At 33.1% G+C, this 17,191-nt stretch overlaps 1 protein-coding gene across 3 annotated transcripts; it reads left to right on the top strand.

Annotated features, from left to right (window-relative positions):
* Positions 1 to 1,462: 1,462 nt before the first annotated feature.
* LOC141706668 (uncharacterized) lies at positions 1,463 to 9,648 on the top strand. 3 transcript variants are annotated; one of them, XM_074509453.1, is made up of 15 exons: positions 1,463 to 1,736; positions 1,842 to 2,470; positions 2,708 to 2,868; positions 4,329 to 4,389; positions 4,753 to 4,818; positions 4,923 to 5,008; positions 5,889 to 5,952; positions 6,237 to 6,449; positions 7,112 to 7,177; positions 7,264 to 7,343; positions 7,433 to 7,556; positions 7,680 to 7,753; positions 7,900 to 7,944; positions 8,485 to 8,798; positions 9,262 to 9,648. In XM_074509453.1, the coding sequence occupies exons 1-11, from the start codon at positions 1,595 to 1,597 to the stop codon at positions 7,545 to 7,547; spliced, it is 1,683 nt and encodes a 560-aa protein (XP_074365554.1). In that variant the 5' UTR covers positions 1,463 to 1,594; the 3' UTR covers positions 7,548 to 7,556; positions 7,680 to 7,753; positions 7,900 to 7,944; positions 8,485 to 8,798; positions 9,262 to 9,648. The 3 variants fall into 3 exon arrangements, with proteins under 3 accessions (XP_074365554.1, XP_074365553.1, XP_074365551.1); XM_074509452.1 differs by having other exon boundaries at positions 9,253 to 9,648; XM_074509450.1 differs by lacking the exon at positions 9,262 to 9,648 and having other exon boundaries at positions 8,485 to 9,035.
* The last annotated feature ends 7,543 nt before the right edge of the window (positions 9,649 to 17,191 follow it).

The raw sequence follows: 17,191 nt of genomic DNA, 5'->3' as shown, positions 1-17,191 counted from the left end.
TTGTACTGATATGGGTAGGCAAGGATGGTGCAGAAAAGAAAGAATGAAGATGACATATTGAACTATTAACAACAGAAGCTGATACAAGTGATGTGGTAGAAGTCGAGGCAGAGACGGTGGTGGCAGTAAAATTAACATGGCTCTGATACCAACTCAAATAACTGAAATTATATGAGAGCAAATCCAATAATGTCTTAAATTATTGTCCTAAACTATAAATTGCGGCATTTTGATTAATTAGATACTCCAACAATGTCCTAGTGGTGCCTTAAAATAGTAGAACATCCATCAAATGTCTCATTTTTAAGGCTCTACAGGGATGCCTAATTTCAATTCTTTTAATAAAAAATTTGATTCCCTCTTTTTTACACATATATTCTCTCTCATTTTTTCCATTTCCTTCAAATATAATTTAAATATAATATTATTTTAATGATAAGACACAACTATAAGACATTGTTGTTGGAGTGCATACATGAGAATATTGTCCTAAATTACTAAGACATCATATTTTATAATATTTTTAAGACATTTTTTTGGACACTCTTGGACTTGCTCTGATCTTACATTAACAACGTTTCCATGATCCCTTATATAAGTTAGAGTTTAACTAGGAATATACCGGTACATATCTAAATAAACTTATCATTACCAACTAAAGTTAATTCTTAACAATAAGGATAATGTTGATAATTTTATATTACTATAAATATATAATTAACAAATATTAACACAATAACAATTATAAATATTAAATGATATAAGCGGTTCGATTTTTCGGTTCGGTTAAAGGGACAAAACCGTAACCGTTGTTAAACCGTTTCATCGGTTAGTTATATTTTTTTCCCGGTTTTTGTTCATTTCAGTTTTTTCAGTTCGGTCTTTGGCACTGTTTCAATTTCTTTTTCTCATCCCTACATGCCAAGGTCCAAAATTTGAAATTCAAATTAATATTTTTATAGAGAATTGATTATCATAACCCGTACGAAACATGGATCAAAATTAAAATGTTAATAAAAAACATTAAATTGATAATAGTAAAGAATTGAACCTCATAAACATATTAAATAAATAAATGCTATTATATTTGTTTAGTTATGAAATTCCATCGTATAATTTTAGTCCTGCAACTACTACTTGTTTTAATTGATATAGAAATCTAACAAAACAATTTTATTACTAATACAATATTTTTGCGAAACGATTTTATAATTATCAAATGAACTAAACGTCTTTCTTATTTTAAATAATTCAATATTACTTTATATTACTTGATAATTATAGTCTTCAAAATATTGTAGTTTATTAATTTCATTTGATTATTGATAAAAAAATATTTTTTTAATTAAAATTAAATTAATACTACTTAACTTAGTTTAATATTATTAAATAAAATTTAAATGCGAACTTATAAGTTGGTGTTAAAAATTGATTTTTAAGGTTGAGATGGACGCTGCAATTTTTAAAGCACTGATTTTAAACAAGCCCAACAATTCAGGAAACACCAATACACTGTTACTCACTCAGTCATTTCAGCAAACACCTGGTGTGCAAAAACTTCAAGCTCACAAAACAGCAATCCAGAGCTTGTAAAATGGTAAACAAACCCTGGAGAATCATCCCACGGCCTCTCCTGGAAACAATCCTCAACAATCACGCCAATCATCACCGTGTTCCTCAGCCTCTCATTCTCCACGGCCCGCGTGGCGTGGGCAAAACGACTCTCATTCTCGAAAGTAATCGAAAAATCCAAATTATTCAATTTTTCAATAATTATTCAACTTTTTTTTAATTATAATTGTAGTTATATGTATGTGTTTTTGTTTTTTATTTTTTTGTAGGGCTTATGGAGAGGTGGAATGAAGGGGTTCATGTAACAGGATATGTGGATTTAGCTGAATCGATTGAGTCGAATCACCCGAAACACGGGCATTCGTATCCGTGGGCGTCTTGGTCGGTTTGTAAACCGCCAGGGCTTAGTAATGTGACATCTCAGCTTGATAGTTGTCTCGAGAATATGGCGTATAAGGGAATTGAACTTGGCACGATTAGTTCGGATCAAATTTATAGAACTATGAGTAAATGGCATAATTTGAATGCGTCAGTTAAGGAGGTTTTGAAGGGGGATTTAGGTGGGGGGAGGAGGGAGGTTTCGGGGGTGAGGTTGTGGGAGAATGCAGTGCGTAGGTTAAGTGTTCGAGGAAATGTGGAGGAGAGGGGCGGGGTTTTGGGGGTGGGGGAGAAGAGTAGGAGTTTGAGGGTTGAGGAGGGGGAGTATTATAGGGAAGCTGTAGCGGCGTTGAGGTTGGCGAAGGAGGTTATTAAGGTGCAGCAGAAGTGGAGAGGGAATGCTGTTAGGGAATTGAATGAGAAAGGGGGGTTTTCGAGGTCGTTGGCAAATTCGGCTACTGATTGGCCGTGTCTTTTATTGGAACTTTTGTCTGCTGCTTCAGAATTTGATTATTTTCAGGTAAGGGGGCCTTGCAGATATTTTGGTATCTTTCGTTTAGTATAATATAGCATGAGAAGGATTATTAAGTTGAAAATGTATAGGTACAACCGTAAAGTTTGAAGTAATTACCAGATTTTAAGCATGAGCTGATAAACTACAAAAATTCGTGAGAGTTAATTTATTAGTTTTTAATTTGTAATGGATGATCTAATTTGTAGACTTTCTCTACATTTTTTTCTTGCCATAATTGAGCAGCCGAAATTGGTGATCAACAATATTGATGTCCTAAAGAATGCCGAATTAGTAGATAATACAATGGTCCGTGGATCATTGTATCACGACAGTCTGATATGGAGAATAATAGCTTTGGGTGCCAATGAAAGAATTCTCCCAGTCATTCTTTTGACGTCAGACAGGTATTTTCTGTTGCTGCGCATTATAATTTTAGTCTTTTTATATGCATTTATGGTATCCATAATTCGTCAATCTGTTATTTTTTACATAGTGGTCAGTATGACGGACTTATGACAATTCCTTTAGTTGCTTTATATTTTTAGATTAGACCACTTTAGTAAACATAATATTTGAGATATTCACACATTAGGTACTCTCTTAGTAAAGTTTGGTATGTTTTCACACAACACTATCCATTTGTCTCTTGATTGCCAATTTCCTTCTGAAAATATTTAATTTGCACATTGCTACTTGTAGAAATTTAAGATCCTTTAAAAAGAGAGTGTAAGCATTATAATATGTTGTTGCAAAGGAAACTCTACTCATATAGACATATACCCATATTTATATATGAATGAAACCCTACTACTTACGCTTTTAGCATACCATTCTACTCTTTCTTCCTGTATTTCACTTATCCTAGGAACCAATAATATATGACGTTTTTGATAACTAGAAAAGTATAGAAAGGACAGATATTAGTGCATATTGACAGCACTGCAACTTGCTATGCATATATAAAGATTGCAAAGATAAATTTGCACAGATCTGCGTGTCCGCACATGTGAAACTGGGAACACATTTTTCCTCTTTTTGAAGCTCCGATGAAAACCTAATATAATAATAATCCTGTGATTTCGTTGGAAAATGAAATTATGCGTGTCAAGCACATCAGTCATGGAAATATAACTATAATGAATCGAAGCTTCTGATTCATCCTACCTATACATGCATTTCTCGTTTGCAAAAATTTCCATTCCAATTTTATCATCTAAACATCACAATTATTATGAGGGGTGAAGCTAAATGTTTAATCAGACAGGTGGTTCTACCTGTAACATGAACCACACTGCTAATATAATTTTTGTTACAATGTTTAATTATATTTTACTGTTATTTTCAAGATTAACATTGTACAAATAGAACTGACATTACAGTTAACTTGATTACTTGAACATGAAACAGTAAATAATAATTAAAAAAAAACACTAAATTATACCTTTGCTCAGCAGAGATACTGCGTAGCAGCTTAGAAGGTTTCCAGCATCCCCCCCCCCCCTTTAAGCTGAAATAAGAGCCAACCTAAATAGTTGTTAAGCTTTATAACTAAGTCTAAACCCCATGAATGAAAGAATGAATCCCCATTTTCCCTACTTAAAAAAAGATCTATCTGATAGAAAAGTGTTTTCTTATGAGCAAGAGTTTTACTTTATAAGTAATTATATCACAATGCTAGAACAAGTGGCGGTAATATTGTTACCTAGATTGTCAATGTGCATAGTGTGTGCCATAGTTATAGCATTAATTATCCGGTATACGTTTTAATCATGTTTTTTTATTTAAAATTGTTATATCATGTGATTCTTTTTATTCATTTTGTTTACAGTTATAAACATTGTTTGTATTCATTAATGTTCTGCAGCTATTATTCATACCGAGCTTTTATGGATTTTGGGTTTCCAGATATTTTCATCTCTCGAGAGGTAATCAAGAAAATTTTACATATGAACCAGTATCTTTTCCGTTTATCATGAGGCCGTACAATCAGTATTTTGTCTCACAGCTGTAATTATAAAGTGAAAAGGGCTAATTCAGTCTGGTCCTTTTCAAAGCCGAAGTAGTTGCTTCATTTTGAACATTGCTTTCCCACATAGTCGATGTTTTCTCAATTGTTTTCATACATCATTAACATGAAATCAGGGCGTCATATTCTCATGTTTATTAAAGTACTTAATATTATTTAATAAAGTTGTGCATGCATGGTTTGCTGGCCTGTGGAGTTTTTAGTCTATTATGATATATAAAATTTGAATTTCTTAGCGCATCTGACCTTTTTCAACTTGCAGACCTTTGGATGGACTCCTCAAGAGGGTAAACTGCATATGGTTAATGATTATTTCAGTCCTGCCGAGGTTGGAACGATTTTATAGAACAATATGACAATATATAGGCGTGATTTCTGTTGCAACCAGTGAAGAGCTAATTTGAACTTTGATGTTATATCTTTAAATTGTAGTGGAATGTGATTGTTGAGGTTCTAGGGCCAAACCCACGGCATCTGTTTGAGCTATATGCACTTAAACAAAGCAACTATTACCAAAAGTAAGTACTGCTGCATAATTTTTTTTCCCTTTTAACTCACACACCCTTTTTACCTTCGACAAGACTTAAACCCTTAAAATCCTGTAAATGGGGTGATGGCACTGCCTGTAGAGAACAAGCTTTTTGCTGAAGTTCATTTACATAGATGATTTTGTTTTGGTCGAGAAAATTTAAGTTATTTCATTTAAACTGCACAAGCAATCCCAAATAAGATCAAGGTCTTCTAGGCTAATTTGTTGTTATTGCCTGATGCCAGATCTATCACTTTCTTCTTTTTGGTATAGATCAATTTAGAAATTTAAATACTCATGCACCTTGCTTCAACTGGGGTCAAACCCTCAACCTCGTATTAATAAGAGGAGAGGGGGTATCCTCTAGGCGGGTGACGGCCCTTTCTTTCACTTTTTAAAGTAAAATGCCCAAAATATCACAACTCAGGAAAATAGCCCTTTTCATCACACAAAATGCAACTTTAACTTGCGTCTTCTGAAAACGCAACATCAAAATGCTTTTCTTCAAAAAAAATTGAAAACACAACTACAGCATTTGTTTGTGTACAAAAAAATTAAAAAGTACAAATGCTAGTTTAAGTAAAAATTTAAAATTGAAAACGTAAGAAGAGACTGTTTTTTTACTTTTTCAAAAACGCAAGTAATAGTTGCGTTACTATGTGAGAGGAAGGGCCATCTTATTGAATTGTGACATTTTGGGCATTTTGACTCCAAATTGTGATTAAAAGGGGCATTTCTCCCTCTAGGCTAAGCCTTGTGAATTTTAATCCGGACTTCTGTGAATTAGTTATGCAGTATTGCAATTATTTGTCCTGTTAATTGTTCTTATCATTCGGAGTCATTTACATTCTCTGTCAATGATAATGCAGGATCATGGAAGATAGGAGCAGTACATTTGAGGACATTGTAGATGCATATTTGGCGTATTTGCAAGTAAGAATCTTGACCTACAGTTCTCTCTTATATTTTAGCAGTAAAATTTTGATAAAGGTTCTATCGTCAAGGTTAAGGAGTAGTTTCTTCATATAATCAAAGAACTGTTTTTGACAAAATTTCTGGTTTTTCCGCTGTCATGAAACTTTTGTGATGTATCTACAACTCTTTGTCCTTTCCTGTATGCGCGCACGCGTATATATGATACATAATTATGAATATATATCTTTGACCATGACCTAGAATATTCATTTGTCTCTTGTGTTTATGGTGAGTTTTATTAGATAACAGTGGTGAATCCTGCCATGGATAAAGCGTTGTCACTCTTGCAAAAGTTTGCTGTTGATGCACGGAGTGGTAAGGTTTCAAAAGATAAACTGCGGTTTGGAGCCCCTTGGAGACACCCTCCACCTGCAAGCAACACTGAGTCACTCACACAGTGGGCCAAGCTTCAACTACTAGACTTTGTTCAGTCTCTAGTTAGCACGGAATTTGGGGTAACTTTTCTTCACGATTTCAACATCATAACTTTTTGTTACTTTTTTTTTCTCTGTACAAAATGTAGTATACTCGTGCATTCTTTTTATTCAAGATTTTGTGAGAATTAATTATTTCCTTAAAGATAAATGTTTGACACTTAAATGCCATTTTATCATATAAGTTAATACTCTTTATACCCCCATTTTTTTAATTCTTTATAGTTTAAACAACTAAAGACACTACAGCTCATAAAATTAGTATCTAATGGTTATAATTTCATTATTAGTATCATAGAAAATAAATCAAATTATCGTTTAAAAAATGGTCAAGTTGACTTCAGAAAAGTCGCAAACTTAAATTACGGGGAGTGGATAGAGTAGTGTTTTTTCAGTCTCAAATTTCCCATACAAGTAGGAAGCTTAGTTACTGGAATCCAATCTGGATCAATGCCTCAAGTAACATATCTTTCCTATCTCAAGCACGGATACAGATTAGTATAGAAGTGGTAGCTTACATGTGCAAGTAAACAGCCAGTTAGCTCCTGAAAATATCCTTTGATGTCAATGATAAATAGAAATGCAGGATCAAAACTCTGTGTAGAATGAGCATAGCACTATTAAGATCTTCACACACAGTTGGTCAGTAACACATCTCTATTATATTTTTAAATCTGTTACAGATCAACTATCTGGCTGATTGTAGCCTTGAGATCTTGGACGATCCTTCAGCTCTTGCATTAGTAGAGGTATGTGTCTTTCCATTTCTCCCTATGCTTTATAGTCCTCAAGTTTAGATGAATGGCTCTGACTTTCTGGTATCAATATTTCTTAGGTCGGCTTGCTTTATGCCCAGCGAGATCCATCCTTCATTCGCCCTATATCTCGTGGTATTCAGAGATGTCTTGTGAGATGGTAATAATGTGTATCTGTATATCTGAAAACCATGTTTAAAGCAGCAAGAAATATTTGCCAAGTAATACTGTTATGTGATACAATCACAGGCTTGTCCAGGAAAGACTGCAGATGAGCTTTCGGGGTTCACTCCGCTATATGTGGCAGCGTAGTATAAGAGGCCGTAGCTACCGTCATTTAATGTTACAAGTAGGCTATAAGTAAAAGCTCTAGGTAAGTGCTTCATCAATTTAAGTAAATAATGTCTATTCGTATTATTTCAATTGTTCACTCAATAGGCTTTCTTTGGATTCTCATTTCCACATACTTTTTTTGTGATGATTAATTCTACTCCAGGTTATTTTAAAGACACGATTTGTTTTTGTCAAAATATGCAGTCTGCCAAGTGAATTTTGTTGTATTTATGCAAGGTAATCAAAATAAGTAGCGCCGGTAGCGGCGATGCATGCATCTTTCCTCATATTTTTTTTTCTGCTTATTATGCAGTTGCAAGGTTACTCTTACCTTCTATCTCATAATAGTTCTGATGTTCTTTTTACCAAATTTTGCAAAACAGATATAAGGCAGAATTCAAGGTGATTCTCATCAACATATTGATACTGTAAGATCTTGAGCCCTGCATCTTTTTATTTTATTTTTATTTTTTTAATGGTGCTCACAAATATATCTGACCATGTCTTCATGATTTGAACTTTTTCTATTTTCTCAAGTACATGGTACCTAGCAAGTTAGCATAGACACTATTATCTCCGGTCAGTGGCGTATGTAACTAGTATTTATTAATTTTTTAAAGTGTTTTTTTTAATATTGAAATTAATGCATTATCTGCTGATTCTTGAAGTACTGAAAAGTCATTTTTTATATACTTTTCATGCAAGTCATACGATTGTTGTAAAAATCTTTCTAGTCAGTATTTCAAAAATAACATGTTAATCTTTAAACTTGAAAAATAGTTTTAGGCTCTTTAACTATGTGCTCATTCCCTAGTAAAAAATATTAGCTACGTGGTCCTCGGAGGATGCATCATGCCTTTCACTATAAAAACGTTGAGTTGCTCATATGCTACTATATATTCATCAGAATTCCCTACCCTTATGGTATGTTTTATTCTACTGACATCACTCAATTTGTTCTGTTTTAGATTTTGGCAGTCATCTGCCACCAGCTCCTATTTCTCCAACAGCATTAAAATAATACCGAAGGGATGCCATCTGTAATTATAAATGGAGTATACTGTACCCGTCATTTTTTTGAAGCAAGCTTTTGGATTCCGAAGACTAAGAAGGCACCCTACTGGGTAGTGATATGATCTGTTATTCCATCAGGCATTTCAATAGTGTGCATTATGAAGGGACTCTCCACCGTTATTAATTTACGGAGATGTCACAATAATTTTCTAATCATTCCGCCAGCAACAACTTTAAACAGCAGTTGGAAATTGGAGAAAAGAGAAAGGTAATAGCTCTTGATCTTCACAGAAAACATAATGTTACAATTATTTTTTGTAGCTTATTTGCATAATACAGAAAATGAGATAGGATGAAACCACAGGTAGGAATTTCGAAACCTTGCACCTCGGGAGCATACATGCTTAGTATATGTTAAATGTCACGCTTAGACATGCTTTCTTATTTAAGCATATTTTTGGATACTCTGTTGATAATTTGAGAGAGAAAGATTCTATATATTACAGTGTGCGGATGTACGATAAACTATATAGGGTGGTTCCAGTTCATTAATCAATGCAGCACACCGGTTCTTTTGTTCTAAACCACACCTAGTATGTCTGGTTTAGAAAGTGTCCTGCAAAAGAGTGATAATGAGATGTAGATTTTATCCTTGGTAGAACGAAAAGTCATTTGTTTGAGCACAGTGAAGAACTTTTTATCGTGTTTTACCGTAAAAGTAGAATTTTCAGAATATTGTTCACGCACATCCAGTTTGACCACTGAAACTGACCGTGGAAGGATGCTATGATGAGGGTATAAAATGACGTATACCTAGTTCTTGCGTTAATTAAAGGGTATGCATTACTGCTTCGATGTGCCATCACTTGCCGTAGCGAGTCCAGGTTAGTCAAAGTAAGTCTGTTTATTTGCTGAAAAACATTATTCAAAATCAAGTTTTTTTTGTATTATTGTCATGTAGACTGTTGACCCTCAACTGTATTGTGGCTTATTCATGTAGGCTGTTGACCCTCAAGTAAAGTACATCATTTACACATGACAAACCAACTTTCTTCCGCAATTTGATCACTTATTAATCATGTAAATTTCTGGCACTTTGTCTTAGCACTCTAATCACATAATTCGATATGCGAATTTTCTTATCATGTGCAATTTTTTTGAAAAGAGAATTGCTAGGTTTCTCAAATTTTTTCCCCAAGAACTTTCTCAGATTCTGATGTGTCATATAACAAATACTCCCCCCGTCCCTCCCATTTGTTTAGACTTTCGTTTTTTGGATGTCCCATCCAATTGTTTACATTTCAAAATTTTCCAAAAGTAGTAAAGTTTTTATAATTTTTAAAATAACTACATCCACTATTTTTCTCCACTATATCCACTTTATACATATAATATTAATCGGTCCCACTATTTTACTCATTTTTTCGAATTTTTTTTTACTATTTTATCATTTTTCTCAAACTCTGCGTCCAACTGAAATGTAAACATTTGGGAGGGACGGAGGGAGTAGCAACTTTCCTAAACGCAGTACTCCCTCCATCTCATATTAAATGTCTTATTTTGCCTAGTGTATGATCAATTTTATGATATTTTGACCGCAAATTACACTTAACATATAATTAAATAAGTTTCAAAACTTATATCATTAGAAAATATATCTATTTTTTTAAAAAATGTATCTTTCACTTTTTAAAATAATATATAAATTTGTCTTAATTATCGGTCAAAGTCTAGTCAGTTTGACTATCTAATAATTAAAACATGACACATGGGGGGAATATAAGACATTGCGTGCATTAATATGCGCTCACAAATTAAAACATGTCATGTGTTTGTAACTTGGTAAAAAAAATGGGAGAGAATTTTGGGGAATTTAATACTACTCTTCGAAAAATGACGTTCTCAGAAAACTACGTTTCATTGCGTTATTTGTTTATAGCGAGATTGATTAATTATAAACCTTTCTTAATTATAAACCTTTCTTAATTAGTATGACCACTTTGAGCGACATATTGTTACTCTACACTACAAAATGAAGTGGCAAACATGATGAATAATAGCTTTCTCTTTTGCATATAATTGCATTTTGTCGTGTTTCGATGCTCAAGTCACTTGTGAAAGAACTATATTTTCTTTTAAAGTTGCTGGTTTAACTAAATTCTGGACACAAAAGACGTTATAAGGAAACATTATTTGTCAAAATGAGCTGTGGCTATGAATAAGATCCTATACAGTATACACACTCACGTGTATTCAATCAAAAAGGTTATATTCCATTGTTTCAAATAATAAATCAAAAATTAAAAGAGGGCATCTGAACTGTTAATTGAGAACGAGAAACACAAATTATTCAATTTGACGGAGGGAATTAGCCTGTAACCCGTGCGATGTACGGTTACTTTTAATATTTTTGTTTTATGTATTCAATATATTTAATTTAATTATAATATTTTGAGTACTGTGATTCATTAATATCTAATATTATTGTTTTTTGAATTGGAATTTCGTATTTAATTTGTAATTGTGTATGGGTAATATTGTTTATTGTTTAATGTTGGTTTGTTTCCTATTTTCTTAAATTATTCGGTGATGTCAATTTTATTTTTAAAATATTTGGGATAGTATCCTAATTTGATATAGAGTTTTTTTTTTTAATTTGTGGTAAATTGTTAATAATTTTTGTGATATTAAAATTCATATTATTTTAGAAGTGTTTGGTTCATGATAAAAGAGACTTGGAAGAGGTTGAGTAAAAACTTACGCAATGCGGGCGGAGGTTCCGGTCTGGAAATTTGTTCAAACTGCATGTACGATTTGATTTGCGATTTGAAGAAAAAATCGTAATGTTCACACCGCGATCGCTCCTAAATATATAGAACGACATGAAACTAGAAAAAGGAGTACAAATAAATATATACATCAAACTGAGCACGGTTAGATAGGTTAAATGGTTTAGAGTTTATCCTCTGTCGTCCCAGATACTGGGTTCGATTCTCGTTCTGGGTTCGATTCTCGTTCATCGCAAGATTTACGAGAACAGATACTCATTTGTATTATAAACCATATTTATATAAAAAAATACATCAAACTAGAAAGTCTATCGAATCTATTGAAAAGGTACCAAAACAAAGCCTTTCAAAACTCTGAAACAAAACACCTGCAAACAGTTGCTTGATCCATTAAAAAAAGGAGTCTAATTAAATTTCGAGGCACGTTAGAAATCTTAACACACAAATAATCATGTAACTCACTTTTTCTTTCTTACCGCCCCAAGTCGTCCATGTGAGCGAGATGAGTGGGATCCACACAAAAGATTTAGATTAAGACATTTTATCTAATACCCCTTTAGTGCCTGCCTGGTCCCCCGGCGGCGTTCTTGTCCACGAGACTCGAGGGAGGGCCCAACGGAGACACGTGCCCTCACAGAATACAAATTTAATAATTATTTATTAAATTTTTAGATATAATTATATTAATTCATAAAGTGCCTTCACTAGACAAAGTTAAGTGCCCCTGTAATCAATAATGTAAGTAAATTTTTCGTTTATTTAGAGTTTTATGATCGTGGATTTTTGAATTTTCGCCTTCGGTTATAAATTGAATATTAAAGGCTTGAAATAGTAATTTTTAAAATGACAAAGAAAAAAGAATTTGAACTTAAACCACTAACTCGTAATATAGTCAACTAAGTACATGATTCCCCCGGAGAAATCAGGGCCGGATCCGCCACTGCTCTCTATGACGTTAATAAAATATACTATTAGTTTCTAAATTTGGTTATAAGTTAACTAACCACTCAACTATAACAAAACAATGGGCATTTAACTAGAAGGCAATCTTACTGACATCACTTGGATTGAAGAGAGATCAAGAATTAAACAATGGGTATTCAAAGTTTAGCACTAAACAAGGACTTAAGAGAGCAAAGTCATATTTTACTTACTGTCCCGAAATGAACGAGACACTTCTTTTTTGCACATTTCGTTAAAATACTTGTAAATAACATTTTTTCGGTTTTTTAATTTCATTTAGAAATATAAGGTTTATGTGCCCGTTTGAAAAATATTAAAATAAGTAATTTATAAGTGTTAAGTAGATAAATATATATAAGTTATATAAGTGTTTAAATAATTTTACTTAAAAGACATAATTTTTTTATTAAAATAATTTATAATAAATAATGTTTAAATACAATTAACTTAGTTTGTGGATTTAAAATTAGACAAGCATTTAAAAACATATATTTTTAAATTAAAATTAATAAAAAAATGATAAAATTAAAATAAGTTGAGAAAAAATACATTGTTACTAACATTTAATTTATCAGCTTATAAGTCGTAAATTCAACTTATAAGTTAGGTCGACAAACACTCGTCGATAAGTACTTACGGGCTTATAAGTGAATAAGTTACTTTTTAATTAAATGCCAAACATGCCCTATATATTCATATAAAACAAGAAAATCGGAAAAAAAATAATTTAAAAATATCTCTAACGAGCGCATTGGAATACGTATCGCTCGTTATTTTGGTACGGATGGAGCATTTTTTTACGACACAAACTATGTCTAACCGTTGGTCCAACTACCAGCACCAAATTAGGTACATAACGAGAAATAACTCCTCAATCTTCGAGTAATTCTCATAACTAAAGAATTCACCACTTTTCCTATAACAGAAGCAAGCTTCAAAAATCGATTAGTTAAACGTTGACAATATTTACATGTTGCCTTATTATCAAACAAGCTTATCATAGGTAGAGCCGGCCAATTGTGCGGGTTTGAACCGCCCCGCCCAGCCCAGCCCGCGGTTTTAGTGAAACATTCGGTATAATTTTGTATGATGCAAATTTACAAGTGTATAAACCGTCAAATTCGGCCCGCACGACTTGCACAAGCACGCGAGCTTGCGAAGTTTAGTGCCGGTTACGAGTCTTATTTTCTTTATTCGAGCCCGGCCCGGCCCGGTTCGTAAATTATGTGTGACGGTTCAGTGTTCATGCTTCGCGAGCTCAACCCCTGTTTAACACGGCCCGGCCCGCACGGACCGCCCAACTGGCCAACACTAATTATAGGTACTCTGATTCTATGTGCTTGCACAACAATACAGATACATTACAAGGTGTCCTAATACTACATATAAACTGCCATGTCCCGTGTGTTGTGCAGGATGTTGGACAGAAATACCACATTGTTTGAAATTAGTGATCAAAATATCAAATTTGAGAAATATGATAAAAAATATTGATAAAATACGCCTTTTTCAGATTGGATATTTGGAATACGCCATCTCAGATTATGTATTTAACATGTTTTTTTAAATATGGATACGCTTCCTGAGACTATATGCCGGAATAGGGGTGTATATACCCGAATTATTAACGAGCCAGGTTCGAGTAACTCACGAACAGTTTGGCTCCTTTACACCCCTATACCTGAATACCCATTCTCAGACTGTGTATTTCAACCAATTTTTTTTTTTTGAATTATTTCGAAAATGCACTTTTACACAAGAAAATAATTTTTTTTTTGAGATATCCAATCTAAGAATGGGTAAATGAATGGTAAAATTGAAGATATGTATTTTATATCACTTAGTCTCAAAAAATATTATTTTTATCATTTTTTTTCATGTGTACAATAAGTCACTAGTTCAGTTTCTCACTTCCGTTTATAATTTGTACCGTCCTTCTCGCTCGTTCGAGCATACTAACATGTACATGTCTGGCATGTGATTCAGAATTCATAAAGAAAACTTACCACATAATGCATCATTCCTGTGTTTCCTATAAAGAATCGAACCGACTTCATGAACTCAATCACATACCTGCTTTTGCCGACCCTGTAGAACACAAGAGGGGCAAAAGGCAAGCAATTAGATATCGAAAAGCAATGCTTAAACATGATGAACATCGATAATTGAGTTTAGAGGTTAACTAAACTACAATTAGAACATGTCATTGTTTAATACAAATATAAATCTATGTATTACAAGTTACAATGATTAAATGCATGTGGGAGTCAATTTAGGGACCTTTGAGAAGTCTCTATCTTTTAGCTACTTCCAAGACCTCAAAGAGGTCACTCATTTGAGATCTACATGATTCATACTTTTACCGGAATGACGTTAATATCAATCTTATGATCCCGGAAAACTCTATCTCACGTAAGGCTAAGGCTGTACACGAATCGAACTCAGACGAACTTTTAACGAACTCGGACAAAATCTTAATGAACCGAACACTGTTCGATAAGCTTATCGGACAAAATTTTTTGTCTGAACTCGAATTCGGTAATATTTGAACCGAACACGAACTGTTCGCGAACATATCGAACCAAACCGAACACGAACGAACATGAACTGTTCGCGAACATTATTTGCTAGTGTAGGTAAAAATGGTTACCTACTTTCCCGAAATAAGAGGAACTCTAGGGCTGTGCCCCAAAGTTTGAAAATGAAGAGAAGAGAAGAGAAGAGAAAATATAATTTTAAAATTTTTCTTCATAGGCGTACTCCCGAGTTTTTTGGCGAGAGAAGAGAAATGATCGGAAGAGAAAATTTTCTACAATTCCCCCCCCCCAAAACTTTCTTCCCAAAAGTGGGAAGATTTGGAAATATCCCCTCACATGTCTTCTTTTTCACGGCCACTTTCTCTCTTTTTTACACAAACTCGGGAGCACACAACTGATTTAATTTCTTCTACTATTTCTTTTCTTTTCTCTTCTTCTCCCATCTCTTCTGTTCTCCTCACTCCTGAAAAATCTCTGGAGCACAGTTAGAGCCGGAAATTTCGTACACAACACGAAAATGACGGGTTTTGTTTGACATTTTTGGTACACGAACACGAAAGTATACAGATGAATTTATGTCGATTTTGGGTTTACCCTTGGATACACGACACGAAACGAAAGTAAACGAAATAAATAAATATTTAAATAAATTTATTAAAATTATATGAATACATATATTTTAAAATAATATTTTACATATAATATTTACAGAAAATATATACAAAATAGATTCAAATTTAAATTTCATAAGACATAACTGCACTTGAGTCTTTATGACTTATTGACTTAAGATTTGACTAGTAAAAATTTCATATTTAAATATATATTTTATTTATCTTTATTTTTATTATTAATATTAAATTACACGAAACACGACACGAAACGTACACGAAATGAAGGTACACGAACACGAAACGAAGCGAATCCTTAACGGTTCGGATTTGTGTTAAGCATTCATGACACGAAACACGAAAGTACACGACACGAAAGTATACGAAACAAACGAATTGTCAGCTCTAAGCACAGCGTAGAAAAAATCGAAACTGTTAATCAAAATGAGGACCATCAGTTGGAAACTGACTCAGCATCCTCTCTGCACTTCTCTTATTTCATGTTACAGAATGATTAAATCCCCCATCTTCTGCCCTAAATAATGACAAGTTCTCGAAATATAAGTTAATCACGAAAAATCCATTAAGCAAAATAATCAGTTTAAGAAGGTATTAATTACATTACAAAGATGGATACAAGGATTGAAGAGTCAAATATTCACTGCTACTAAAATGATATAAGCATGGTCTAAATTGAACAGAAAATATCGATATATTCATGGGTCATACGATCAAATCAGATGTCGTTTTCTCGAGGAAAAACTAATAAAAAACATGCTTTAGAGGCTGTTAAACGATGAGCAACAAGGTAGCTTCCTAATTTATTTTTTTATTTCATCGTACGTAACACGCAGCAGCTACCTTCGGGTGCGCACCGGTAAACCGTACGAGCTCGTGCAATAGTCTGCAAATCACGTAAACCAAGATAAATCGCATTTAAACGATAAACTCTGTCTCATGAGACATAATCATAAATTCTCTTCCCGTGAGATTCGAACATGTGATCAAGAGAATAATTATCCCCTCTTTAACCAACTGAGCTAAACCTTGCGGGCGTAGCTTCATAATTTTAATTTCTCCGGTCTTCAACTATTCAAATTTAGGGGTTGCAGCAGCAGCCACCATCTCATGGTCAAGAATGTTTTATCTACCAGAGTGGGGTCTTATCATATTATTGGACAAATTTTTCAACACTCAAGCATGAAACAAATATTCAACGTGTAATAGACCCAACATGGTTTTATTTTTAATTTTTTTTTATTAAATCTTTGAACCTCTACTATCTACGAAAAGTGTATTTAATCAAGATTTTAATGAAAAATTTTGGATTTTTGAAATCAAGAGGTATTCAATTTAGATTTTAAAAAATCATTTAAAATCTGATGATATTCAATAGTGAATTAGAAAAAGTCTTTTAAAATATGAGTGTATTCAATTTAGATTTTAAAAAGATTACTGGAATCTAGAGGTATTTTGATGGATTTTTAAAAATCCATCAAAATCTGATGGTATTCAAAAGTCCGTGAATTTTTTTTTTTGAAAAAGTGGTAGATTTTAATGAATTTTCTAGTTCATTTTTAATTTTTTGAAATCTCTTTAAAATACACGAGATTTTGAATGATTTCCGGAAAACTCCACAAAATCTGTAAGACTCCGCAAGATTTTTTTATCAACTCCGTCAAAATCCACGAACAAGTAAAATCAACGATTTTTTTTAAAATCCATGAATTATTATCATTTCTTTAAAATCTGAAATGAATA

Source organism: Apium graveolens, chromosome 2 (genome assembly GCF_009905375.1).
Source record: "Apium graveolens cultivar Ventura chromosome 2, ASM990537v1, whole genome shotgun sequence".
Lineage (NCBI taxonomy): Eukaryota > Viridiplantae > Streptophyta > Magnoliopsida > Apiales > Apiaceae > Apium > Apium graveolens.
This window is presented reverse-complemented; position numbering and strand designations above follow the sequence as displayed.

Excerpts from the sequence above, each read along its gene's own strand:
- LOC141706668 (XM_074509453.1), top strand. The coding sequence starts at position 1,595 with ATGGTAAACAAACCCTGGAGAATCATCCCACGGCCTCTCCTGGAAACA. Across the intron at positions 4,819-4,922 it reads ATTATTTCAGTCCTGCCGAG|TGGAATGTGATTGTTGAGGT; the intron begins GTTGGAACGATT and ends TTTAAATTGTAG. Across the intron at positions 6,450-7,111 it reads TAGTTAGCACGGAATTTGGG|ATCAACTATCTGGCTGATTG; the intron begins GTAACTTTTCTT and ends AATCTGTTACAG.